The sequence below is a fragment of the Canis lupus genome, chromosome 20 (assembly GCF_003254725.2).
Source record: "Canis lupus dingo isolate Sandy chromosome 20, ASM325472v2, whole genome shotgun sequence".
In the NCBI taxonomy this organism is placed as follows: Eukaryota; Metazoa; Chordata; class Mammalia; order Carnivora; family Canidae; genus Canis; species Canis lupus.
This window is the reverse complement of record NC_064262.1, coordinates 36206994-36233370: the sequence shown is the minus strand read 5'-3', so window position 1 is coordinate 36233370 and position 26377 is coordinate 36206994. Positions and strand designations below refer to the sequence as shown.

General features: G+C 42.8%; 2 protein-coding genes and 1 long non-coding RNA gene across 8 annotated transcripts in view; 2 read left to right on the top strand and 1 right to left on the bottom strand.

Annotated features, from left to right (window-relative positions):
* LOC112665931 (uncharacterized) overlaps positions 1 to 7187 on the top strand; it is a 104994-nt gene extending 97807 nt beyond the window's left edge. Inside the window, exon 2 of the mRNA XM_025456220.3 lies at positions 6904 to 7187. Within this exon, the coding sequence (XP_025312005.1) occupies positions 6904 to 7023 (120 nt within the window). The 3' untranslated portion in view covers positions 7024 to 7187. The remainder of the gene's footprint in view (positions 1 to 6903) is intronic.
* The window catches only part of CACNA2D3 (calcium voltage-gated channel auxiliary subunit alpha2delta 3), a 945794-nt gene that overhangs the window by 31108 nt on the left and 888309 nt on the right, over positions 1 to 26377 (top strand). Inside the window, exon 1 of one of the 6 annotated variants that reach the window (XM_049098268.1) lies at positions 12500 to 12636. The exons of the other annotated variants lie outside the window; for them this stretch is intronic. The gene's annotated coding sequence lies outside the window, so the exon portion shown is untranslated. Of the gene's footprint in view, positions 1 to 12499; positions 12637 to 26377 lie in introns of those variants that run through there. 6 annotated transcript variants of the gene reach the window in all.
* LOC118351734 (uncharacterized) lies at positions 22032 to 22719 on the bottom strand. The gene is made up of 2 exons (XR_004807656.2): positions 22464 to 22719; positions 22032 to 22230 (listed from the first exon to the last, which is right to left on the bottom strand). It is a non-coding gene; the product is annotated as an uncharacterized LOC118351734 (long non-coding RNA).

Here is a 26377-nt window from a genome sequence, read left to right as displayed (position 1 = left end):
TGTTTTTCAAAAATCAGGTGTATCAAGATGTCATTTTTGTACACTAAAGTTCTTCCTTTTTAGATGTACACTCCTCAGGCCAATTATCTTATAGTAGGGCCCTTACATTGGATCTGATGTTTCCCCACAATTGGATTCAGACTGTGATTCTTTCGCAGAAATACCATGGAAGGGATGTTGTGTTTTTCTCAATGCATCACATCAAGAAGCACATGGTATTGATTCCCCCAATATAATTGATGCTATTGGAGACTGTATAAATATTCTGCTACTCCTCAAACTTTCACCCACCAGCATTTTCATTCAGTGATGTTTCTTGCCTGAAAGTGATTAGTGTGGTTGCCAAATAGTGATTATCCTAATCCCATTGTTCCTTTTACATCTGTTTACTTTCTTTTTACTGTAAGGTAAACAACATCTCCCCCAACGAATTAATAAATTAGTTGAGTGTGGGCTTTTCATTCTTATTTTATGCAAAGGGTTAAACTCTTATCATTACTTATTGTGATGTTCATATTGTCTCAAATTTGGCCTTTTTGAGCTGGGCCATATTTTGACTGGTCGCCCATCATTCTTTGATTCTTCCTTACTTCTGGCACAAGATGTTCCAAGTTAATTTTGTATGTTCTGTGCCCCAGCCTTGGAGTCATCCACTTCTCCAGGGAAGGGGGCAACTTTCTGAAGGTACACATGGTGCTCAAATCATTTCAATCTTGAGATTCTTTCCAAGTTCATGTGGTATAAACAGAAAGGGGAGACTTTCAATGAATAATTTTATTCAAGATCCTTGTGTGGGGCTCTGTTCCCCCCTTGATTGAGTTTGAAGCAACTTACCGAAAAAAACTTATACAAAAAAAGTTATGAAATAAAAATTTCCAAAGGGAAAAAAATGGTAGGAAAAGGAGAAAAACATATATGCCAGCAACAAAAGTTGCTGGGCTTGCCCAGAATAACTTGGTGTTCAACATTCTGGCAGCCAAATTAAAGAAGGAACTGCATGGAGAGGAGATGCCCAGTGCTCATAGAACACCTTCAGGGACTCTGGACTGCTGGCAAAGGCAGATGTGGCAGCAAGGGGCCTGGCTGGCACTGTGTTGTGGGAATAAAGAGCCTTTTGGGATGACATTCCAACCAGGCAGACACAGAATAAGCTATGGAGAGGATGCAGCAGGGCGAGGATTTTTTTCTTCTTGAAAGCACTTTGAAATATGTTCTAGCTCTTGGACCAGAACTCAGTGAGACCCCACAGCTAGAAGAGAATTAGTATTTAAGGGCCCCACAATAACTCCTTCACTCATTCACTGTCTCACTCAATGATGTTCTAGCAAATATTTATTAGGAGACATGCAGCTATCAAGCCCAGGGGAAACAGAGACAACTAAGATCTAGACCATGCCTACCAGGTCTGACAGGGAGGCTTGATCGTGAATGATGGTGTACCAGATTAAACACTAACCATCCTCTGAGAGGATGAGAGGATCTGTGGGGATTGAGAGGCAGGCAACTGCAAGGCATCTCTTAGAGCTAGAGGAATATTTCACAAAGGAGCTGCTATGTTACTAGGACATGGAACTTCAGACCTGCAAAAGCGCTTTGAAGAGAATCCTGGCCAATGGCCCCATTAAGTGCTCGAATCTGTTCTGCCATTGGACCTTATGCATGAATTGTCATTTGCTAGAGGTAGGGGTCTAGTGAAAATATGCAAATGAAGGAGTTGTCCATATGTGAATAGGTATTCTATAGTTCCTTCACTTATTAATTCATTTACCCAGTGACTATTTACTGAGGCCCTATTATGTTGTTGGCACCGTGGCAGACACTGGTGAGCAAAACTGCACTCAATATCTGCCCTCCTAATGCTTGAGATCTAATGGGAATGGTGGAAATTAATTAGATTAATCAAAATGTATGTGTATTATTACAAATTGCTCCAAGTACTCTGATTAGGCAGGGCCAAGGGGGGGAGTTTCAGCTTTATCTGCAACATCTTAGTTTTATTATGTAAACTTTCAAACTTATACAAAGATAGGACACTGTAATAAACCCTCCAGTACCTGTCACACACATATTCTCTCCTCCAGGATTATTTATAAGCACATTCCAGACATTATATTACATTGTATTCATTCACAAGTTTTTCAGTAAGTATCTCTAACAGAGACCCTTTGAGAAAAACATAACTATGATGCCATGATCACATCTAAGAGTACTACTAATAATTCCTTAGAATGATCAAATATCCAACCGATGTTCACATCCCCTTGTCTTGAAATTACAATTTGTTCAAATCTGGACCCAAATAAGGTCCATACATTGCAATTGGTTAAGAGTCTCTTAATATGTCTCTTAATGTGCATTTTTGCCAGTATATCTCTGGGATAGATTGCTTGAAGTTTCTTGGGTCAAAGGATAAGGATGTGTGTAATTTCATTAGCTGTTATAAAGTCCCCTCTACAGAGCTGTAGCAGTTTGCATTCCCACTGGCCATTGGGGAGAGTGTCCTTTTTCCTAGAGACTCACCAACGGACTATATTATCAAACTTTTGGGTTTTTGCCAATCTGATAAATGAGAAGTGGTATCTCATTGTAATTTTCATTTCTTTAAATTAAGTTTCAAAAGAAAATGGGCTCAGGGTGGATTCTGAGTCTGCAGAGGAAAGAAGCAATTTGCATAGAAATAATAATATTGCCAACTACCATCCAGCACATGTTATTTTATCTTACTTAATCCTCAATCCTCCTAGGATGGAAAGTCATATTGCCCTTTACAGGGAGAAAACTGAGGCACCGAAAGGGTGCATACACCCTTGTCTAGGATCCTACAAAAAGGGAGTAGAGACCAGGCTGAAGCCATGGTGGTATGTTCAGGAACAGCATCTGAGTTGCTCTGCTGACCTGAAGGACAGCACAGTCCCAGAGTGTGAGCATCCCCCAAGGTGCATCCTTCTTTCTTACTTGGAGCCACCTTACAGAGCTCCTGGCAACAGTAATCATTGTCCCAGCAGCTTTAAGGGCAGGGAGAGGGGCATCACAAGCAATTCCTTGATGATAGTGGCTGGGTCCATGGTGGCCAGAACAGCTAGTGGTTGACAGGGCGCAGGCCAAGGAGGATGAGGCCTGGGTGATGGGAAACAAGAAGCCACCCCTGCAACAGTTCCAGGGTGTACTTTGGAACCCCTGTTATTATGATATTAGAACAGGATTTTTCCTCCCCTCCATTTTTCTTAAAGAAAAAGACATGAAAATAAGACAAGAATGGATTTTAGAAAAGAGGAACCAACTCAGAAATGCAAACCTACCACATTCAGACTTCTAAGTGAGTGCCCTTCTGACCAATGCCTTTTGATTCCTGAAATACTGCTTCATACCTTTCCCAATCCACATAAGAGATCTGGTTTTTTAGCCTTACAGTATTACTCCAGCTGGCGAGCAGCGAGCCAGCATGGGGGCTGTGGCCAGCCATGCTGTAGAGGGAGCCTGCGTTTCCCATGCCCCCATGGGCTCTGCCTGCAGAAGTGGAAGCCAGGAGGAGATGCAGCCCCTTCTACGGAGCGCAAGCCAGGATCCTCCACAACATGGATTTTGCTCTGCTTTGGGATATTAGAGGGAAAAAAAAACTCTTTGCCTGCTTCCTTTAGCACTTTGAGGGTGCTATGGGGATTTCTTCAGCTCCATCGTCTGTCTTCACTCCTCAGCATTTTGTTTGTTTGTTTTTAAGATTTTATTTATTTATTCATGAGAGGCACAGAGAAAGAGCAGAGACATAGGCAGAGGGAGAAGCAGGCTCCCCATGGGGAGCCTGATGAGGAACTCAGTCCCAGGACTCCAGGGTCATGACCTGATTGGAATGTAGATGCTCAACCTTTGAGCCACACACTTCTCCCTGCACCTTTGTCTTTGAATATGTTTTGAAGCATTTGCCTATCTTTACTATGTGGGGTTTTGGTGTTTTGTCCACCTTCCTCTTCCTATCTATCAACTATGAATGATTGCAAAAATTCATTTCAAGGTTGTAAAGAGAGAGGGCAATTTAGTGGGGAAAGCCTCAACCTGTTTGTACAAACCCCCTCCCCTGACACCCCCCCTTGCCAAATACTCAACAGTGACCCTCCCTCCCCCAAGAGGACAAACCAGGCCCTTCCCTCTTCAAGGGCTCTGGGAGAAAGAACTGGAGAATTACTCTGGGCTCTGGCAGGACTTCAGATTCTTTTGTTTTTTCCCAGTCAAAGCTCAATAATTCTTGAGCTCCAAATTTAGAAGCCTGTATGGAGAGGCCTGAGAAATCAGTAGTAAGACAGCCAAGCTTTCTAACTTTTTTTTTCCCCAAGCAATCTAATAAAGCTATAGCACAATCATTTCCCAAGGTCAATTTTCTGCTTTTAATAGTTTTAATGAGCTGTTTAAGAGGCTCCTCAACTTGTGCTTAGCCAAGCTTGCACATGTTTGGGTGAAAGGAGGAAAGGAAGGGATGAAGAAAGGGGGATGAGGAGGATGCAGGAGAAGGGGTTCTGGCCCACTAGCTGGGGTGCAGGAAGGGGACTAGCATGCAGTTTAATGTCCTTGTAGGATGTCTCAGGGATGCTCAGGGAGCACTGTTACACCCTTGAGATCGGATCTAAATAACTCAGGACCTGAGGGCCAATCATCACTTCTACCTGCAAGTAGGACCCGAGTGCCTCCCAAACTTGGAAATCTACAGGGAGGTGAGAGAGATATGAGAGTTTGAGGGTGCTGAGGAGGACAGAGGGAGGGAGGACAGAGAAGAGCCTTTAGTTTTCGGTGAATGCATGAGTTTGAAGAAGGGGCTGAGGATGAGGAAGGAGAGGCAAGGGAAAGAGGTCCCAGCTCAGGCGAGAGTGATGCTTCCGGCACCACCGAGGCCCATGTGTGAGGCAGTCTGATGCTAACGGTCACCATGATCACTGTGTGATGCTAGTGAGGCCCAGTGCTGTCCACCCTGGTCACTATGGACTGAGCCTGAGGCTATGCACATTGTAGGTCTTTGCTCCCTCAATGCTCACACTGCCGGCGAGGTAAGTTCCATTGTTCCCATAACACAGTTGGGCAGAAAATTGGTTATGGAGGATAAAGCATTGGTCCAAGGTCATCCAGTTAGTACGGTTGATCTGCATCCAGACACTCTGGCTCCAGAACCCAAGGTTATTGTATCCGTGACTGTTATTTCAAACACCACCTGAGGGCAATATGAAATTTTCAGGAAAAAAATCCAGATATACCAACACAAAGCCCGTAAGCCACTTAAGAATTGATGCATGTGGCAGGCACTTCAGACTGTCCACCAAAAGCCATTCATTCTTTTTCTATAGCAATGGAATGATAGGCCTCAGCCACTCAGCTAGACAGCCTTTCCTGGCCTCTTTGGCAGCTAGGTGATGCAATTGTCACCTGTGGAGCATGAGTGGAGGCGATGTGGAACATCCTTGGGCCTGGGGTGACAGTGGGGGTGAGTCCTCTGCACTCAGTCCCCTTCCTGCTGGCTGAAACCTGCAGGTGCGGCCATCCAGCTTCAGCCATGTTTGTGATGACAATGCTGGGGGGTGTTTGGGGGGGCACATGATGCATGGAGAGGTGCTGACCACCTACACTGCCCACCTTCACCTTGACACTGTTGCATGAGAGAGAAATACGATTCTTTGTTTTTCAGGTCATTGTACTATTGCATCCCTTTGTTATAGCAGCTTTCCCTGACTATTATGATATGTTTCTTTTAAATTTTCTTCCTTTGGAATATATATATGTACAGTAGTTTTTCACATACTGACCTCCTTAGGTATTTGTGGTTTTCCTCATATTTTATGATCCTCTTTAGGGACCAGTGAATCCAGACACACCATCAAATTACAGTACAATATTAATTAAAAATGACAATCAAGCTACAAACCACCCATTGTATACCTCTCCTTTGATTTGAGAAGTCCTTCAAACCTCAGGCACTCAGTGGGCAGAGTGCATTTCCCACAGGATCATCATATATGTCTGAGGTTCTTCAGATTCTAGGGTAATGCAACCATCTCTCTACTCGTGTAAGCCTGAAATTTTGTCCTTGCATCCTGTGCCAAGACATGCAAGGCCCAGGTGCCCTGTTTCCTCACCTTTTGTCCTCCATCAGTGCTACATCCTAATTAGGCCCCAATATTTCTGTTCATAGGTGAGGGCACTGAGGTTCAGGGAGAATCTGGTTTTTTGGCCCTATATCTGGTCCAGAATCCAGGCCTGGCCAAGGATGGACTGTGGGGGCCAAACCAGGTACTCGACTCCTTTGATTCCCCAAACTAGGACCTTTAAAAAGTATTTTTAAAAAAGTTTTTTTCTTACATTTTCAAAAGTGATTTGTGTTCTGTGTACACACTATTCAACACAGAGGTTGAAATAAGCCTTTTAAAACGTATGTCATAAAAAGACCAATAACCCAGTTTTTTAAACATGGGCAAGGATTTGAAAGACATTTATTTATTGACACATTTTTTAAATATAAAATTAAAACTCAGATTATCCTCTTTACACACTGTTTGAAAATCGACACCCCCCCCCCCCCATTTACCATGTCACGGACATCCTGATGTGTCTGTCCCCCTCATCTCCTGAGGGAGAGCTCACTTGGCTGCTGCTTCTTCACTTCTTCAGTACTTACATAGTGAGCACCTACTATAATGACAGCGGACAGGATAGATCAAAAACAGTGGTGTGTCATGCATCCACAGGGGATGGGAGAGGACGGATGAGGAAAGGCCCATCCTGGCAGCGGAGAGCTTGGAACCTAGCTGGGAACACCAAAGGGAGGAATTTCAGGACCTGCTCTAGGAAGCAGGGTGGCCTGGGGGTCAGGAGGCTGCAGAGCCCACAGAGCCCTTTGTGATCAAACTCTTATTGCTCTGATTGCAGCTGCTGGCTCTCCGTCTGCCTCCACCCGGAGCTGTCTGGCTGGCGACAATGCATACCTCTGAGAATCTGGGAGGAACAAGCGTGGGGTGGTTTCATTCTTGTGCTTTGTGCATAATGTAAATGTAATTAATCATGTCTATGGTGGTTTATAATTTAGTATTTTTTTTTCATTTTTAGCAGTCTAATTAAATTCGTTTGAGCTTTATAAGTAGTTATTTTAGAATTTTTCTTTGTACCCCCACTGTTGGAGTGCTGAAGACTCACAATAAATATGTCTCAAGGTGGCTACTGCTGTTTTCAAAATGAATCTTAAAGGCTATTCAAGTGAAAAGTATTTTTGTGTTACTACAACTTAAATTAGCCACGGGAAAAAAAACTGGAGAACTGCTTCTTGTTTCTTTCTTCTTAAAAACTTTACAGTGCTGTAAAGAATTAGGATAGGAACGGCTATGAGCTGAGGGGAGCCGTTTGGCAAGGTCCTAACCCAGGATGGACATGGAAGTGGTAGGTGCTTCTAGGACCCCGCCTGGGCTTTCAGCTTCTGATTTAGAAAAGAAAATACACATGCTTTTCTCTGTCTCTCAGACAAAAGCCCATTTCCAGAAACATTGTACAGAGCTCATTTAATGGTGTAGTAATTAAGTTAGAAATATGCAGTGCTTATCCCTTTTATGAATATCCTACTCACTGAGTTGACAAGTTCTCTCTTAAAGCCATAGAAAAATTATTTAAAATAAGGACTTAAAAACTCTATTAATAATTAAAGAGATACAAAGGAAGGCAACAACAAGATGCCATTTTTTCTCCCACCAAACTCTCAAAAATTCGTATCAATGGCAAGAGTTTGTGTAGGTACAATCTTTGTGGGAATAATTTAAACAGTAACTTATTTTGAATAAGTTGTTGTGTTGTATTGTTTGTTTGTTTACATAAACTTTGAACCAGAAATCCCACCCCTCAGTCTGCATCTTAAGAAAGTACAGAGTTTCTGAAAGGTGGTGGAGGGAGGTGGGGGCGATGGGCTGGATGGGGATGGGCACTAAGGAGGGCTGTCTATTTGATAAGCACTGGGTGTTGTACGTAAGTGATAAATCACTGAATTCTACTCCTGAAACCAGTATTGCACTGTGTGTTAACTAACTAGAACTTAAATAAAAATTAGAAAAGAAAAAAAAAGAGTACAGAGTTTAGGCAAATACGTAGGTTAAGAGAATTCTCATTCATACAGTTATTATATATTTGCTGAAAGGTTTTAAAAAGAGGGTTTTTTGAAATTCTTCTTTTCTGTGTTATCTTACGTGTAATAATTCATGTCAGTTCCCCCAAAGGAGCCAGGTTGGAAATGACAGATGAGCCCCTTTGAGAAGAACAACCCAGATTCTAGCCCTGCTACCCATTATGTGACCTTGGACAAGATGGACTAGTCTTCTCCATTTGATTTCTCCACTGATGTTATTTGTTCCTGAAAGTATCTTGTTTGTTCTTTTTTCTAATTTCCTGGGTCCCCATTCTAGAAAAATCAGTTCCTTAAGGGTAGGGACTAGTCAGGGCTGTTGACCACTGTGTTTGTGGAGTACAGACTATTGACTCCCTGGTTGTGCTGGGCCTCAGTTTCCTGTGACACAAATTGGGTAGTGACCACACCTACCTACCCTGTATTATAGAAGTCTCATACATGCAGAGTGCTCAGAAGAGTGTCCTTAAATACTCAATGAATGGTGAATAAGGATTGAATTTTGTAGTCTCCCAAATTACTGGGAAAAACTGGTGGGAAGTCAGGTTAGTAGAGAGAAAAGAAGGAAGGATGGAAGTATTTCTAAGGAGATTCTCATTTCCTCAGACTTAGACACTGAATTCTTGTTGGTCTTGGTCTCTCTCCACAAACTCAATCCCACTTTGCTGGGAGCTGGGGAGGCAGGGTGGCTTCCTTTCTCCCACAGTCCACGGTGACTCGAGTCTCCCAGGAACCTGCACTCGCTGACATTCAACTTCATGTAGAATTGGTACTTGGGGTAAAGGCTTTGTGAAGTCATTGTGTCTGGTGTGGGAGGCACTGCAGCCTTCACCAGCCTTACTTAGAAGGATTTTTTTTTTTCCCTTATGAGTCTGTTTTGGGGCTTCAATAAGGAAGGTCACTGCTTGAAGCAAAATCTGGCTTTTTCACTTGGCTTCTATGATTCAAGCAGTCAAGTGCTTCCTGACTAAGTCCATTGGGTTAGACCTTGGCATTAATCCCTAGAGGAGGAAGGAGAGGAGGGGTGCTTGGCAGTTTACTTGTTCTTTCATGGAGGCAGTTAACTTTGGTGCTGGATGGGAAGTCAGAGATGGTGTTAGCCCTCCATTAGTGGAGTGGGACACTGAGGACAAAGCAGTGGCTTGTCCAGGGGTGGTCAGTTGGCTTGGGGCAGAATGGGCACCTGGCCTCAAGTGCTCAGACCCCGAGCTCGTCCTCTTCCCACCAAGTCCAGCTTCCTCATTTTGTCAGCAAGAGAATGAGGGCAGGGGAAGCAGCCTGCTGGTGCAGGAAAGGGTCTAGCCAGAGAGGAGCTGCTGGATTTGGGAATGTTCTCTGGGTGAGTACCTTACCACCTGGCCTCACACACCTGTATCCCTAATGCTGGAAATGTGCTTAGTCATGGCAGTTGATTTACCAAACCATCTGCCTTGTCATGCCCTGGGCTACACTCTATTGTATCAGCATTTTAAAATGTAAATTTCTGGTTCTACCTAAGAATAATGTAAATTCATTTTGATTTTAGGCTCAGGTGGTATCAAAAGTTAACAGGAGAATTCAGTATTGCATGTAATGTCAAAATGGATTCATGTTAACTATGATTCCATTTTCTTTTTGTGTGGAAAAAAAATCGTGCCTATATGAATTCATTCATGTGTTCCTTCAACCAAGGTTTTTTAGACTTAAAAATGTTCCCTTTTCTGCTCCCAGCTTTTCCATTTTCTCTCTTCCAACCATTCTCATTGGTGCGTCTGTCTGTTCTTTTTTTTTTTTTTTTTTTTAATTCAGTAAAATTAGTTGAGAACCTCCTGTGTGCCAGCACCTGTGCCCAGTCCTGGTGATGCAGGGCTGAAGTATACATTCATAAACAGACCTCTTGCCTTCAAGGGGCCTCTTTCTAAGGAAGAAAGACAGACATTAAACAAACCAAGTGATTTCAATATATCAAGTGCCATGAAGGAAATGAATATTTCTAAGTATCCTTGAGACAAGTCTTCTTAGATAACCTTCTATAACCTCACATCAGTCAGTCAAAAATAAAACTCCCTTCTTTCTCTCAGTCCGATTTTCCTCCCTGACTTCTAGGTCTTCATTAACAATGTTAGCACATAAGAGTGATCCTTAATGTTTTAAGACAGGGACCACTTTGAGAACACACTAAAAGCTATGGGTGCTCACTGTTTCCTGTCTACAGTCTCAGGGGGCTTCACAGTTCCTGGTTAAGGATTCACATCCTGGAGGAATAAGGAGGCATGGGGGATGGGGCCCAGCTCAGCTAGAGTCTCTATTCCCTGGGGGTGAACAGTGATGGGAGACAGTACTTATGTTGATTTGCTTCTATAACATTTAAAATTCCTTGAACTCTTGATATTGAAAAAGGTTTTATACTTCTCACAGATTTCTCAAGCCCTTCATATTTAAAAATGATTTTCATATGTCTCACAGATTATTTACTCAGTACAAACAGAAAAAAAGTAGCTTTATGATGGAGAAATCATGGTTACCATGCTAACCATGTAATCAAACGTGGTGGAGCAAGAGGGCTGGTGCCTCCTAATGTCATGCACTGAGAAAAACACAGCACCTATCATGCTATACTCTTGCCAAAAAGTTTCACCTAAATCTAATTATGAGGAATAACACAGGCAAATACAAATTGAGGGGTATTACATAAACAACTAGCTTGAATTCTTTTAAAATATTGATGTCATGAAAAGCAATGCAAAACAAAGATGAGGAACTATTCCAGACTAGAGAGGCAGATAAATAACTGCCATATTGATTAGATCCTGGATCAAAACAAAACAAAAAAATAAAAGCCAACCCTGACATAAAAGATACTGAGGGGAATAGTAACTCACAGTTTTTTTCTGGGCTGTATTTAATGATATCACATATAGGAACTTAATTTGCAAACCCTAAGTACCAGAAAAGTATGAGCTTATTAGTATAATTTGTATTGTATTTGTATTGACTTTAAGAAGGACAGACACAAAATAGTCCCATATGATATTAATTTTTTCTTTCATTCAAAATGCGTTTATTGATCTGAAATGCAAAGGAGTAAATTGACTTGCTCAAGGTCATCAGTTCAATTAATAAGCAGAACCAGGACTATAGCCCAGGTCTTCTTGTCCTCTAGAGAACATGGGGCGATGGCTCAGGGAAGATCATGAATGTTGTTCATGCAGATGGTGGTAGGTGAAGTGATACTGTTGATGATGGTAGTGGCAACAATGGTGTTAGTGGTGTTGATAATTGTGGAGAGATGAAGTTGGTGATGGTGTTGCTGGTAGTGGCAGCAGTAATGATGGTGTGGTGGTGGTGTTGGTAGCAGCCTCAGTAATGGTTGTGGTGGTAGTGGTGCTGGTAGTGGCAGCAGTAATGGTGGCGGCAGTGGTGGTGATGGTACTAGAGGCTATATTGTGGAATGATGGTGAGAGTTGGAGATGAACCTGAATGTGATCAATAGGATTGAAGGGTAAAGTTTAGGAAGTGCAAAAGCAGGTATTCTTATTACCTTTCTAGAATTCATTTTCCTTTTCCCATTTTTTTCTTTCTTTCTTTATCTCTCACATTCTTGGTATCTGATTTTATCTAGGAGTTCTCCTTACTTTGGATCTGCTTATTATGTCTAGAATGAAAACATATATTATTAGGGTGGCAAACTATATATCTTTGCTTTGCTTTATAAATCATGACAATGTTCTACTGTTATGGAACAAATAGCTGCATTCTATAAAATGCAGTCTTTTTGGAACAAAGCTCTTAAACCTCTAGGACTTCCTTTCAACTTATGTTTTGTTGCACATAACCTAACAAGCTGCAATTATAGGGCACCCAGAATGGGGAGGCTGATGGCTGCCATAATAATGACCTATGAGAGGGCAGCCTGGGTGGCTCAACGGTTTAGTGCCTGCCTTTGGCCCGGGGCGTGATCCTGGAGACCCAGGATTGAGTCCCACGTCAGGCTCCCGGGATGGAGCCTGCTTCTCCCTCTGCCTGTGTCTCTGACTCTCTCTCTCTCTCTTTCTCAAGAATAAATAAATAAAAATCTTAAAAAAAAAATGACCCATGGGGTATGTCAAGCACCCTTTACTATTCCGTTCTCAGCACTGTTAATGCTTGTGGGATGAATCTCCTCTTCTTCTCCTGCTGGTATTAATACCAGAAAAGGTTCAGTCCAAATGGATATCAAGTTGGTGTATTTTTGGAGACACTGGTAGGTCTGTTATTGTCAGACCAACTGCTAGTATTGTGTTTGCATTTAGTCTCTACTTGCTATCTTATTCAGTGTTGTTTTCTTTTTTTTTCAGAGCTGAGTGGGTGAGTACATTGATGGCATGCTGATCAGATTTCCAGGCTGCCATGGGGTTGTGAGTAGAGCTAATAGACTGGATGAGAGAATAATGAGCCAAAGCAATATTTTTCAGCTGTGAAGAGACCAACACAAAGTTCAGCACTTGGGTCTGAATGACATCTTGCAGAGAGAATGGCAGGTAAGGGACGCAGCCTAGGCATCTGGGAAATAGTCATGCATTGTAGCCAATGGCAACCTCAAGATGAGGTGGCTGCTAAGGAAGTGAAGTTGTGGTGTGAGAATAGAGACAACACAGCTCTATCTTGGGTGGCTTTCACTGGGGGGTCCCATGTAAGGTATTCTTTACCACACTTGACTAACAGGGATTGTATTGAGGGGAGAGTTTAGGATGATGGGGCTGAGGTTGGGGCTTGAACTGTCATATAAATCTAGGAAGAGGGATCCCTGGGTGGTGCAGCGGTTTGGCGCCTGCTTTTAGCCCAGGGCGCGATCCTGGAGACCCGGGATCGAATCCCACGTCGGGCTCCCGGTGCATGGAGCCTGCTTCTCCCTCTGCCTGTGTCTCTGCCTCTCTCTCTCTCTCTCTCTCTCTGTGACTATCATAAATAATAAATTTAAAAAATTAAAAAAAATAAATCTAGGAAGATGGAAACTACAGCTCTGGTGAGCTGTTATTGGTTAAAACATGCTTTTATTACAACTTATAGAAAGCTCAACTCATAGTGGTTATGTGATAAAAACGTGATCATCTAATAGAACAAGATGTCTGGAGGTAGGCCACTCCAGGGGAAGCAGCAGTGGCTTACCAGTATCTTCTAAGGCCTGGGCTCCTTCGAGATTTATGTTCTGCATTTTCAGCATGTTGGCTTCTTGGTCTGAAGTTTGTCACTTCATGGAACAAGATGATTGCCAGAGATCCAAGCATCACACTTCACACAAATGCATTCAAGGGAGGAGTGGGAAGAGGCACAGCCCCTGGGCTCTTTCAAACATATCACCCTTCCATTAGGGACCAAAAACTTTTTCAAAAGTTTCTCAGTGGGCTTCCCTTATATCTGTAGGCAGGCTGTGTCAGATGCTCATCCCTTTGGCCCTTCAGTTTCAAAGACTGACTAAACTTAATCTCTGGGGCTGGGGAAAGGATGCCTTTCTTTCCTTCTTGGGTGTATTTATTTCCTTTTTTTTTAAAAAAAAAAGATATTATTTATTTATTCATTAGAGACACGCAGAGAGAGGCAGAGACATAGGCAGAGGGAGAAGCAGGCTCCCTGTGGGGATCCTGATGTGGGACTTGATCCCAGGATCCTGGGATCACAACCTAAGCCAAAGGCAGATACTCAACCACTGAGCCACCCAGGTGCCCCTTTAGGTGTATTTCTGCCCATCTTATAAGGAACAAAACTGGCATTTTCTTAGCTCAGAAAGAGGAGGTGTGAGAAATGGCAGCCGGGTGGGCAACCAAGTATATCTGCCACTGGGCATAGCTTACTTTGCAAATGTGAGGAGATATTTCTGCTTGGTATGCAGAAAAGGATTTGTTTATGAGGCTCCAGACACAAAGTTTGGGCAGATGTTGTGCCAACTGGTAGACTTTATAAGGAAGTCAACTTTTAGTCCTACTTGAGTCAAGATTTCCTGATGGCTAGAGTTACCCAGAAATGGAAGGTGCTGTTTCGATGGTGGTGGGAAGCAGAATCAATGTCTACCTGGTAGGGGATAGGGACATGGTAAAGGGAATTCCTATACCTATTGGAGGTTGGGGAGGGTGAAGGGAGAGGGCAGGTATTTACACTGACCTATGAGTTTCCTTCCAACCCAGAGAACCTCTGATCCTAGTAATTAGTTTTTCCCCTTTGAATGTTCACTGGATAATTATGCTAATTGCAGATAATGTTTCTACTAAGTGAGGTATAATTTCAAGTTGGATGGTTTTTTTTAATCTTTAGCATCAGTGCATGAGATGCAGAGTTTGCCTTGGACCTGAGCCATACTTTGTTTAAAATTGTTACTTTTATGAGAATAAAGCAAGAGGGACACATTTTCCTTTAAGTTAAGTTATGGATAATGTGCACGCTGGCCCATGAACTGGCATAGTAAATACCAATTCCCATGGCCCCACAAACATTGTGAACTTGTGGCACTGAGGCTGAGTATCAACTGGGCAGAGCCACCTTCTTTTACTTTTGGTATTCTATGCCCAATAGGATAGCAACAACTTCATACAGATTAGAGTATCAAGGAGAAAAGGATGAATCCAACCAATTAAAAAGACGTTAAATTCATTTCCAAATGAGATATTTCTAGTGGTTTCCAATATTCGTGGCAAACACCATCTCTTGTCCAGAAGTCTCTGGAAGCTTCTTGGGCATTGCTCTCAATTCCTTTGCTGTTCCTTAGCAAAAAGAAGGAATGGACTAGATACAGACACCCTTTGGGGATGTCGTTCCCCTTCCTCTTTGCAACCCGTCCTGCCACTACCTGGTGTAGTATTAACTATCCAGTTTATATTAGGGGACCCTACTTCCCTCTCACATCATTGCTGATAGGACCATGAGGGTTCATCTGACCAATCAGATTCTCTTCTGAGGGAATTTGGGATTGGGACAAGGAGTAGCTAATCAGTTTTGTTGGATATCTGGTCATAGAAACAACATGGGTCATCACCACCTCCGACTCTGAACTGAGAGAAGCCAAAAGAAAAGGTGCAGGGAGAGATCACGTGGCCAAGAGAGGCTGAAGCCTTGCCTGCTGTATCAGCCATACTAACTGGCCCCAGTGCAGCCTCCTGCAAGGCTCCTAGACATTTACTAGCCTCCTATTCTGTGCCACACCCAGAGTCCCTTCTATAACTCCTTCCCCATTTTGTTTAAGCTGGTTTGCACAGATATTTGTCATTTATAGCAACCTGAGAGAGATCCCATCCTCAGAAGGGCTCATCAGAAAGCTAATGAGAATTTTAAAAAGAATTTTTTGCTTTTTCCAAATATAAATTTATGAATGCTTATTATAAAAAATAGAAAGGTTTTATCTTCGAATGTAGAAATTTCTACAGTACTCCTAAGAGATGATTGCTCAAGTATTCTGGAGGCAAGAGCAAGGAGCATGAGCGGGCACAAACCAGCAAGCACCAATATTCCATTGGGCTGTGACGGGACACGCATTGATTCAAGCACTTCACCTGCGTTAACTCTTAGGATCCTTACTACAAGGCTGAGTGTAAGGATGGGAGTGGGCATCGAATCCTACCCTTGTGCTAAAGATGAGGAAATTCAGTATTAGAGATGTCAAGTAGAAGGGGTGGGGAGCAGGATTTGAAGGCAGGCAACTGGGCTCCATAGCCTGGGCCCTTAACCACCAGACTATAGAGCCTTTCATTTTATCTTGCTTCTTATTTCTGTTGCCTATTGCTGCATAACAAATTAATACCATAAACTTCGGGACTTAAGGAAACACGCATTTATCATTTTGCCAGTTCTGCAGGTCAGGAGTCCAGATAGGTGTAGCTTGCTGGGCCATTTGCTCAGGATCTTGCAAGCCTGTAAGGAAGGTGCCTTGGGGGGCTCCCTGAGACTGGACTGAGGATGGACCCACTTCCAAGTGCATGTGGTTGTTGGCAGTCCTTGTGAGCCCTGGGACTGAGGAGGGCCTCAGATCCTTACTGGCTATTGGCCAGAGGCTGCCCTCTGTTCCTTACTGTGTGGGCTTGTCCATGGCAGCTGGCTTCATCAGAGCCAGCAAGAGAGAGTCTTCCAATCTGGAAATTACTGTCTGATATCACCTAATCACAAAGGGACATCCCATCACTCTTGCCGTATTCTACTGGTTGTAAACTAGTCCCCGGGCTAGCCTGCATTCAATTATACAGGAGCATACTCTTATCTTTAAACTTTTATATTTTTCACAGCTTTCTGGTAATGGTTGGACTGGAGGAGTTGGTGGAGGGTAAGGCCATAAAGACACCTCAAATTGGAGATAGCCAGGCTCATAGCAGGGCAGGGCTGGCCTGATCCCTACTCCCTAATGTAGGAAGAGGAGCTAGACAGAGAGAGAGAAGGGTGGGTCTGATCACCTCTCCTTTGCCCCCATCCTACAGGTTTCTAACCTGGGGACATGAAGCCCAGGAAAAGGGCTGAGAGATAGCTGGAGAGATGGGTTGAGCACCTATCACATCTAGAAGCAGGCAGCTCAAGATCTAGGAAGCCTTGGATTCTTTCTCCACTTTCTTGCTCTTTAGGGAACATGGCGCAGGGGATGGCCAGCTGTCCTGGGGAGGCATGAGTCAGGGATGAGTCAAGGGTGTAGACAGGGATGGGAGGTGTTTGCTGTAGGACTCCTCTCTGCATGTGTAGAGTAAAGAAGAGGAGGAGGGTAAGGTTCTCTCTGACCTGGATCCCACAGAGAATCTTGCTCCTTGATTTTGTCTGTAAACTACATATTTGGGCATCTTTCTATATCAAAATGTGGAGATCGGATTCATGCTTTTTTGTGGCTGTTTAGTATTCTACCATCTGGGTGCCCTGACTGAACCTGCTCTCTAGGTCTTTGGAGGCTCACGCAACTCCATTTGAAAATTGTAATTTCCGGGGGGCCTTCAGGGTAGGCACACTTGTGCTTCATCATTACCGAAGTGTGTGCTCTCCTCAAAATAGTCGGAGTTTGATGCCCAAGGACTCTCACAGCCAACTGGGACCTCCGAGGCCTTCCATTGACAAGGATGGCTGCTACAGTGTCTCTGTGGAGGTCGGGGCCCTGAAGGAAATGAAGCCAGGCCTCTGCCTCTCCTCTGGGGCTGAGGGTCTCTGCATTCAAAAAGGCCGGTATGCGAAATCTGAAACCGGGTTGATATCCTTGCATTAGCTCATCTTGCACCAAGTGAAAGGAGGTGTTATTTCCTTTGGAGCAGCTTCACCTTTTGCCCCCTTATACACGCTTCCACTCCATGTTCCACGCTCTTTCACTGTGCACACTACAATTAGTGATGTCTGTTTCATGAGTGCCACTCCAACCACAGGTGGCAGATAGGCTTTCTTTTCCTCTTTGCTTTATTCAGAGTTCTAATAAATAACCTGTTCCTTCACCTACCTTTTCTTCCCTACAAAATCCCAAATCATCTAACATGCCTTCTGCATACAGCTCAGCAGCTCAGCTCCCTTTTACGCTCTCCTGTTTATTTCAAGTGGCTATAGTTTTAGTTTCATTATTAGCAATAGTTAGTATTTGCTGAGGTTTTTGTGTGTACCAGGCCCTGTGCTAAATGCTATGTAGGAGAAAACTCTGCGAAGCTTCACTACAGACGGCCCTATGAGATGATTTTGTCATCACTGGTTTACAGAGGAGGAGACGGAGGCAGAGAGAGGGCCTCGTTCAAGGCGACCTTGCTAGAAAGTGGCCAGATCTGAAGTTATGCCAGCTTAGAAAACCAAACTCTGAAGCCTTCTGCCATGCAGAGTTATTGCCCTAACTTCTCTGCAGGTTCAGAATGGGTCCCACTAAGAGCAAGGTTATCCAACTTCTTGGGAGGACAAGAAGAAATTGGAGAGCCTCCAGGGAAGGTCCTGGAAAGTGATTAAGAGGACAAGAATAACACTGGTGAGAAGGCTCAGAGGAATAAGAGTAATTTAATCTAGAGAAATAAATTCTAAGGGCTAATTAATGGCATTCCACTGCTGTCTTCATGAGAATCAATTAAAATATTTTAAAACAGGAGCCAGTCTGTTAGTTTTATTATACAATGTCAAAGGAATGATTTAACTATTATCTTATTTAATGAATTTAACAGATATGTAGTAAGCAGCCACCATGGCCCAGAAACATAGCAAATATCCTAGTTTACAATCCATACATAGCAAGGACCTCCTCTAGGACTTACATTTTGGTAGCAGGATGGGGTGGGGGATGGATTGTAAACTAGGAAACCATACAGAAACAGGATCACACTGGTCAATGATGAATGCATGATGAGTGATGTCTGTGAAGACATCAAGGCAGGAGGATGGGAAGCAAGTGTTGGAGGTAGGCTTCTCCATGTGAGGTGAGGGGTTGGCATTTGAGCTGAGACTTATGTGAGCCTATAGGGATGGAGCGGTCTGGGCAGAGGGGACCTTAGAGCAGAAATGAGTTTGGCAGAGACAAGGGTACAGAAAACAGGAAAGTAAGGCTGGTGGTAGAGAGTGGTGGGCAATGGGCTGAGAGAGCCGATGGGCAGAGGAGTCATGTGTGTGATGGAATGGACCATAGGAGGTCAGAGTGAGAGGGTGAGGGCTGTCCCACCATGCAGTAGGTGGGAAGTGGGGCAGGTAGAGAGAAGTGGACCTTGCATTTCTCTTGTGTTCATATGACAGGTAATCATGGCAGATGAAATGTGGGGGTGGAGATGAAAGGAAAAGAAGACTTGAGAATGACCATCAGAGTTCTAGAAAGAAGAATCAACTATTTGTCTTGCTGTAATTTTGCTGGGAGAAGGAAGTTTTGAGGGTGCCTTGCTTGGCAGTTTGAACCTGATAACTCTTGGGCCTTCAAATCTAGGTAATATTTTGGATCTCAGTATACTTTGTAGGGAGAAGGTCCACACCTCTCCTCTGTTTCTTGGAAGCGAAAGCCTTCCCCTCCTAGCGTCCCAACAATGAGGAGGTTGAGTCTGATTTAGGCCAAACTTTCCATGCCCCACCTCATTTTGCAAACAGGGAGACTGAGCCTTTGAGGACAGTTTGTCACCTTCACAGCATTCTAGCTCTTGGCAGAGTCTCAGGTCTCCTGATTCCTCAGCTGGGGCTCTCTCCACTGTTTGAGCTGTCTCATGGCACAGGGAAGCAGAGGTTTGAACCAACAATTCCATCCCTCCTAACCTGGACAAAAATGACAATCCTTGCTGTTATTAGAGGTCAGTTCTCAAAATTTGTGGCCTCAGCCCCAGCCATGTCAATACCTTCTCTCTGGCCAATTTTATGGAAGTTTAAACAGGTCTGTTTCTAAGAAATGTCCTCAATATTAAAGTGCCTATAAAATGCATAAGATCCAGGTGTGACTGGGACTAAAATTGAGCATCAGTGAGGTATGTGTGTCGGTCTATTTTGGGGTGCAAATCGCTAAGATTTGGGGCCTGTGGGAGGAGAGTAAACTCCTCTGGGAAGCGATCCCTCAGTGGTTTTTGGGTAAGCCAGAATTACAGTCTATCAGGATCTTGAACAGGAACCTCCATGGGGGTAATACTGCTATGCACCTTTCAAAAGCAGGAGTTAGAGTGTTGGAGTAACCCAAGGTGAAATGAATACGTGTCTCTTTTCCATTTGGGCTTTGCATACTTCAGGCACACTTTAATGGGTCAGTCTCTGAAGGTCAGCTAAAGAAAACAGAAGAGAAAAAAGAAGTTCCTTTAAAAAGCTTGGAACCATAATGTTTCTAAAAGTGTAGATTGATAAAATAGATACTTCCTTCCGGAGATTTTCAAAAAAAAAGAGAACTTTATAATGATGTTTTATGTAGCCTGGTGAGAAAATGCACAGAATGATGAAAGCATTGCAATTATAAAGCCCCCTACCCAGAAGCTTAATACAACATGGCAGGAATTTAGATGTACCAACAGCTACGTTTCCTCTGGAATTCTAACTGCCTCAAGACCTGAGCCCAGTGTCTATGGTATGGTGTACTTTGAGCCAAACTTAAACTGATAGGATTTCTAGGACACACAGAGAATCTTCTCAACCACACTTACTCCACCAGAATTTTTAGATGTACTTTTTTGTGTTGAGGCAGGTAGTTTGTCTCAAACAGGCTTCTGCTTAAAAACAAAACAAAACAAAACAGAAAAACCACACATTATTTGGGAAATGCTATGATGGGCAAGAATGCATTACATTATCAGGTTGGTTGGCTGATCGAGTGGTTGGCAAAGATCTGAGGGAAAGAGCCATACAACAGGTAAGTTTTGATGCATTGAGGAAGGGAAGAAAAACCTTGAGTTGGGAGGGCTTCTGCAGTGAGCAACTCTAGGGTGGCTATTACTACTACTGGAAACCAAGCTAGTCTCTTGGTCTAGCCCTATTGGGACTGGTCAAGGCATTGTCTTTGCAAACAGCTTAGTTTACTTTAAAAGGACTTGGAAACTTGGAGATAGAGGGTTTGCTTAAAGCGGCAGGCATGGTGTTTACCACTCCTGGGGGTGGGGGGGGGTGGGGGGGTGGGGAGCGTTGGGGGGGCGGCTGTCAGAGTCTAACTTGCTCAAATGGCCAGAGTCCTGTCTCCCGCTAGGTGGCAGTGTCAGGGGCAAGGGCTGGCAAAGCACCTAGAATTCGGTCACCTCCCCAATGGGGGCCACTTCCTTCCAGGAAAAGATTGCTATCCTCATTTGAGTGCTGGAGAGAAGCTAGTCTATCTCCATTTCTCCATTTTTAGCTTAGCTAGCTGAGTTGTAGAACTGTGATGACTGTGTCAGCAAAATACGTTTTGGGAGTAAAATGTTTACTACGTGAAGGCAAATTCTCCACTAAAAAGGGATGGTTTCTCTTAGTCTCAGAACTTGTACAGTTTAGTTTTAGTGCCCTAGCCACAAAATGTTGGGAAGCTATATTATACCCCTAGGACCGTCAGAGACCATCGGTCATGCCTGGAAAACTCTAGGTGTCACTGCTGTTGCAATAAGAAATAATGAGAAGAGAACAGGAATCTAATGCTTGTTGCATGTTTACTCTGGACTGATAAGTAAACTGCGGCTCAGAGAGCTTAATTGCTCACTCAATCTAGAAACAGATGGAACTAGGTTTGAACTCAGATTCATCTGGCTGTAAAACCAACCACATTTCCGCTATCCTGTGCTTGATAAGAGCAAACAGCACCCAGCTGGTAGCTATGGTGGGAACAGGACAGGAAGATGTTCCAGAAGATTTATAAGCAATACAGTCCTGACCAATCAGAGCATTGCATTCCTCACCCTACCCCCCACGCCAGCCACAGTGATTGGTTCAGAAATGGGCATTTGAACCAAACAGTACCCTTGGGGAAGGCTCTTTTCTGCTAGATTTGAAGCTGTGATTACAGCACAAGCTGCAGAGGGTGACCACATCAGGAGAAAGCGGTCATAGAGATCAGAGACACGACACAAGGAGCCTGAGACTGAATAGCCTCCTGGTGCTGCCCAAGCCCTGGGTCCAATCATGCTGGACCTTCCCAGGGTGTGTGGGTTGCCCAGCCAGTAGATTATCTCCCTCTCTTGATTATGTCATTTGGGGGAGATGAGGTTTGTCACTTGTCACCAAAAGAATATTGACTTATACAGGCAGTCAAGATAAGAAAGGACTGAACGAAAACAAAGTAAAAGTAACTACAGGTTCAATGGCACACTCACTATCACAGGTTCCTGTAGCAGTCACTTTTCTACATCATCAATCTGTACCCACTCAAATTTAGAATGAACAAATGATAGAATGAATGAATGAATGAATGAATAAACGGTCATGGGGACCAGAGACACAGGGAGAGTGAACTAAGATTCAGAGCAATTGGTGAAAGGTCTTAGAGTTACACCACCACCTGAGCTAGAGTTACATATTGTTTTCCACATAAGGTTTGAAAACATGATGCATTAGAACAAGTGATTATAACTTTAACTTGCATAACGAGTATATATTACAGTGCAGGAGGTACAAATAAATGCATTGCCTGTTAATGCTTTGACAGTCAGTTATGGTCCTGCTCAAATTCTTCCTGAATTCTGAGGCTCCATGATCATTTCAGGAGTGATTGTAGCATTATCATTAGGCTTGATTTGGAAGCTTTACTAATTGTGAAAGAAGGAAAAAAAAACAAAACGATCTTCATAAAGCAGACAATAATATGAACATTTCGATAAGTATCTTCAGTAGTGAGTTTTCCTTGGTCCATTTTGAAATTCATAGTAATTATTATACTCCCTTACTCAGCAAAATTCAGAATGAGTGAATGAATAGAAAATTTGCATAATTTAGGACTGAAAACTTAACTCAAATTGGTTGAACTGTAAGAGAGTAATACCTAAAAATCTGAGAAGTCCAGAAGACCAGATGCTAGAGGTCAGTGCTGATCTTGATAGTAAGATGAAGTCCTTTATGACCCATTTCCCCTAATTCCTCAGAGTTTCCCCATGGAGCAGCATCTCCATCTGCAGGCTTCACACAGCACACCTGGCAGGCTGGCTTCTCTCGGGCAGCAGTAAAATAGCCACAGAACATCTCACCAAAGAAGATGTATAGATGGCCAATCAGCATAGGGCAGGATGTTCCATGTCATAAGTCATTAGGGAAATGCAAATTAGAACAACAATGAGATACCACTATATATCTATTAGAATGGCTGGAATCTGGAACACTGACAACACTGAGTCCTGGAGAGGATGTGGAGCAACAGGAACTCTCATTCACTGCCGGTAAGAATCCAAAATGATACAACCACTTTCGTATATAGTTTGATGGTATCTTATAAAACTAAACATGCTCTTACCACACAATCTAGCAATTATGCAGTTTGGTATTTCCCCAAAGAAGTTGAAAACTTGTGTCCATGAACACTTGCACGTAGATGTTTATAGGAGCTTTATTAACAATTGCCAAAACTTGAAAATGACCAAGATGTCTATCAGTAGGTGAATAGATAAACAAACTGTGGCACATTCAGACAGTGGGAATATTATTTGGCTCTAAAATGAAGCACTATCAAGCCATAGAAAAACATGGAGGAGACTTAAATGCATCTTACTAAGTGAAAGAAGCCAATGTGAAAACTGTATGATTCTAACTCTATGACATTCTGGAAAAGCCAAAACTCTGGTGACAATGAAAAGATCAGTAAAAAAATCAGAGGATTTTTAGGCAGTGAAACCATTCCATATGATACAGTATTCTGAATGATGTAATAGTAGAACATGTCATTATGCAGGTGTCCAAACCCATGGGATGTACAACACCAAGAACTATCTGTAATGTTAACTATGGACTTTGTGTGGTCAAGATGTGTCAGTGTAGGTTCATTGTTCATAGCAAAAATACTGCTCTGGTGTTGGATGTTGGTAGTGGGGGAGGCTGAGCATGTATGGGGCCAGAGGTATAGGGGAAATCTCTATCTCTTCTCAATTTTGCTGAAAACCTAAAACTGTTCTTAAAAAAAAAAAAAAAAAAAGGTTATTCTTGAAAGAAAAAAAAGCCACAGAGCTCCAGGCTCTAACATCATTGTAATGCACTCTCTGGGCTGAGTGAGAGGGCCTCTTGCATTAGCTTAGGCAGAAGGGGAGGAATCTTGTCTTTGCTAGATGGACTCAGCACTGCCCCTCCTGTGTTTCAGTGGCCAATCAACTGGAGCCAGAGGGTCAGGAGTACTGGTTGGCCTAAACCAATCTGGGTTCACACACTGATGGGGTTTCCATCTCATCCAAATCACGTAGCTGGCTCCAGAGTCTAGCTCCTAACTACAAACAGAGGGTTTCTGGAGGAGAGGTGGGTGGGCAGATGGGGTAAGTGGGTGACGGGCATTAAGGAGGACATGGGAAGTAATGAGCACTGGGGGTTGTATGCAACTGATGAATCACTGAGCTCTATCTCTGAAACTAATAATACATTATATGTTAATTAGTTGAATTTAACATTTGAAAAATAATAAGAAAATAATTTTAAAAAATAAATCACATGGCTGGGCTCAGAGGAGGGTGGTTTCACAAAGAAATGTGGGAAGACCATTTCCAACAAAAGGGTGAATGAATGATGAGTCAGATAACAGCCTTTATAAATGGGAAGTTTCTTTTCTGAATATTCCCATTTTTCAAAGTTCTATAGCATTTCTCTGAAGAGTCTTTTAATTTTGGTACATTGAGCTGGTCTCTAAGGGATGTAGACAATCCTACAGCAGATATTATTGAAAGAAAGAAAAAAAGGCAAAGAAAGAAAGCCTACAGGTACACTAGCGCTAGTTGTAATATAAAATCCCCATGTTGCACTGGCTTAACACCACAGAAATGAGTCCTTGCTCCTCTAAAGGTGCTGGATGGGAAGGTGATCTCTTACACTCCGATTTAGAGACCCAGGTTTCTGTGTCTTGTGCCTCAAAGGTTTCAGAATTCGTCACTTGCAGACAGTAGATGGGAAAAAGAGTGGAGCAGAGACTTGAGGAGGTTTTGACACACATCACTTCTGCTCATATCTTATTGGGCAGAACTCAGTCACAGGGCTATGACCTACCTGCAGGGGAGACTGGGAGATGTAGTCCAGCTGAGTGTTGGGGCAGGAGGAGGGGAAGCTAGAAGGAAGGCAAAGAAGGAAGACAGTGAAAGAAGTCCCATTCACCTAGTGCACTTACTGGTACAGAAAATCTTCCCTCTAGGTTAAAATGTATCCTAGAATGAAGGTGAAAATCATTGAAGATTATATGGCACAAGCATGTTTTATTTTAAAGCTTTTAAAAGTTGATCTATAGGGAACTAACATGCACAAGGGGCAATGTCGCAGCATCTAACTTAAGAATAATTTGATGTAAAATTGAGGACATATCCGAAAACATATTGACAGCATGTCCCATTGAATGTTCTGGGATCTTTCTTTTTGAAACAACTTGTTCTGAGGTATAACTTACATATGATAAAATGCTGGCATTTTAAATGTAGTTTGATGGGTTTCGATAATCCTATTGCATCTTTGATGTGGAAAATGTACAGGGAAGTAGGTCCATACTACCACTCTACAAAGGGCAGTGTGGAGAGAAATGTCTGGAAACATCTGTAAAACAATTTCTTTCCTTGAGTTAATTAATAGCGAGAAAGGAATTTTATTCAAATCAATTTGATTATTGCCTCAGTGTGTTTAACCCAGACAGACATGACTTCAGCCTTTGAGCAGCAAGAATGTGACTATAAGTAACAGGTTGCTGATAAAGCGCATGTACCACTTATGATAAACCAGAGCCTGGGCTTTGGCATCAGACAGACCTGGGGTTGGGTTCCAGCTCAGCCACTTTCAATCTGTGTTGATCTTGGGTCTTTTAAACCTCAGGTGGGAGGCTTGTCAAGGAACTAGGACTAACACGGACACTGGCTTTGATAGGGCTGGTTTGAAGCTTAAAAGAAATTAAAGTGTTTGGTACAACTGCCGGAACATAGTAAGTGCTCAATTTGCATTAGCTACTATTATTAATCATTCATCACCCATGAGAAGATACCCATTCTTGGTGAATCTCTGGTTTTATACATTACATGCCACTGGAAGGCTCCCAAAGAACTCATGTTCAACTTGACTTCAGCATCTTTTTTTTTTTTTATTCACCATCCCATTATTTTTTATAAGATATTCTGAATTCCCCCTGGAAGCAAGAACCATAGTAACAAGCTTTCAGCTTCATTTTGCTTCTGAGATGATCATTAATGGTGTTATTTTGATACTTTTTTTTTTTTTTTACAAGACAGCCTTAAGCTGTAACTACAAATGCCTTTTCAAAAGTCCCTGATTTATTTTTCTGTTCAGCTGAACTCTTGTGTCTTTGTCTTTATATGTTTTTGATGAATGGATGATGTTGTCTTTAGATGTTCTCAACCATCCTGGGCACATTAAAATAACCCAGTGGATCTCATCAAGTGGAAGACAAGAAGGGGAAATCCAAGAAAAAGACAGCACAGGCTCTGCTTCCTATGACATACACGCACCTGCTAAGGGACTAGTGTCAGGAAATTTACAAAGTCAGCCTCTGATTATAGAGATTCTTCCTTAAGGAGCAAAAGAAAAAAAAGCAAAAGCAAAAAACCACATTTACTTCAAAGAACTCCTGTCTGATTGAGTGGGGAAAAAGTAGCCTCACTGCTTTGATCCTTTCACTGAGAGAAACAACATGAAAAGAAAAGAGAAAACAAGGCTCAAAATATGGGCTTTTGTTGAGAGCATCATTAGGAGTGTTTATTGGCTGCAGCAAACATA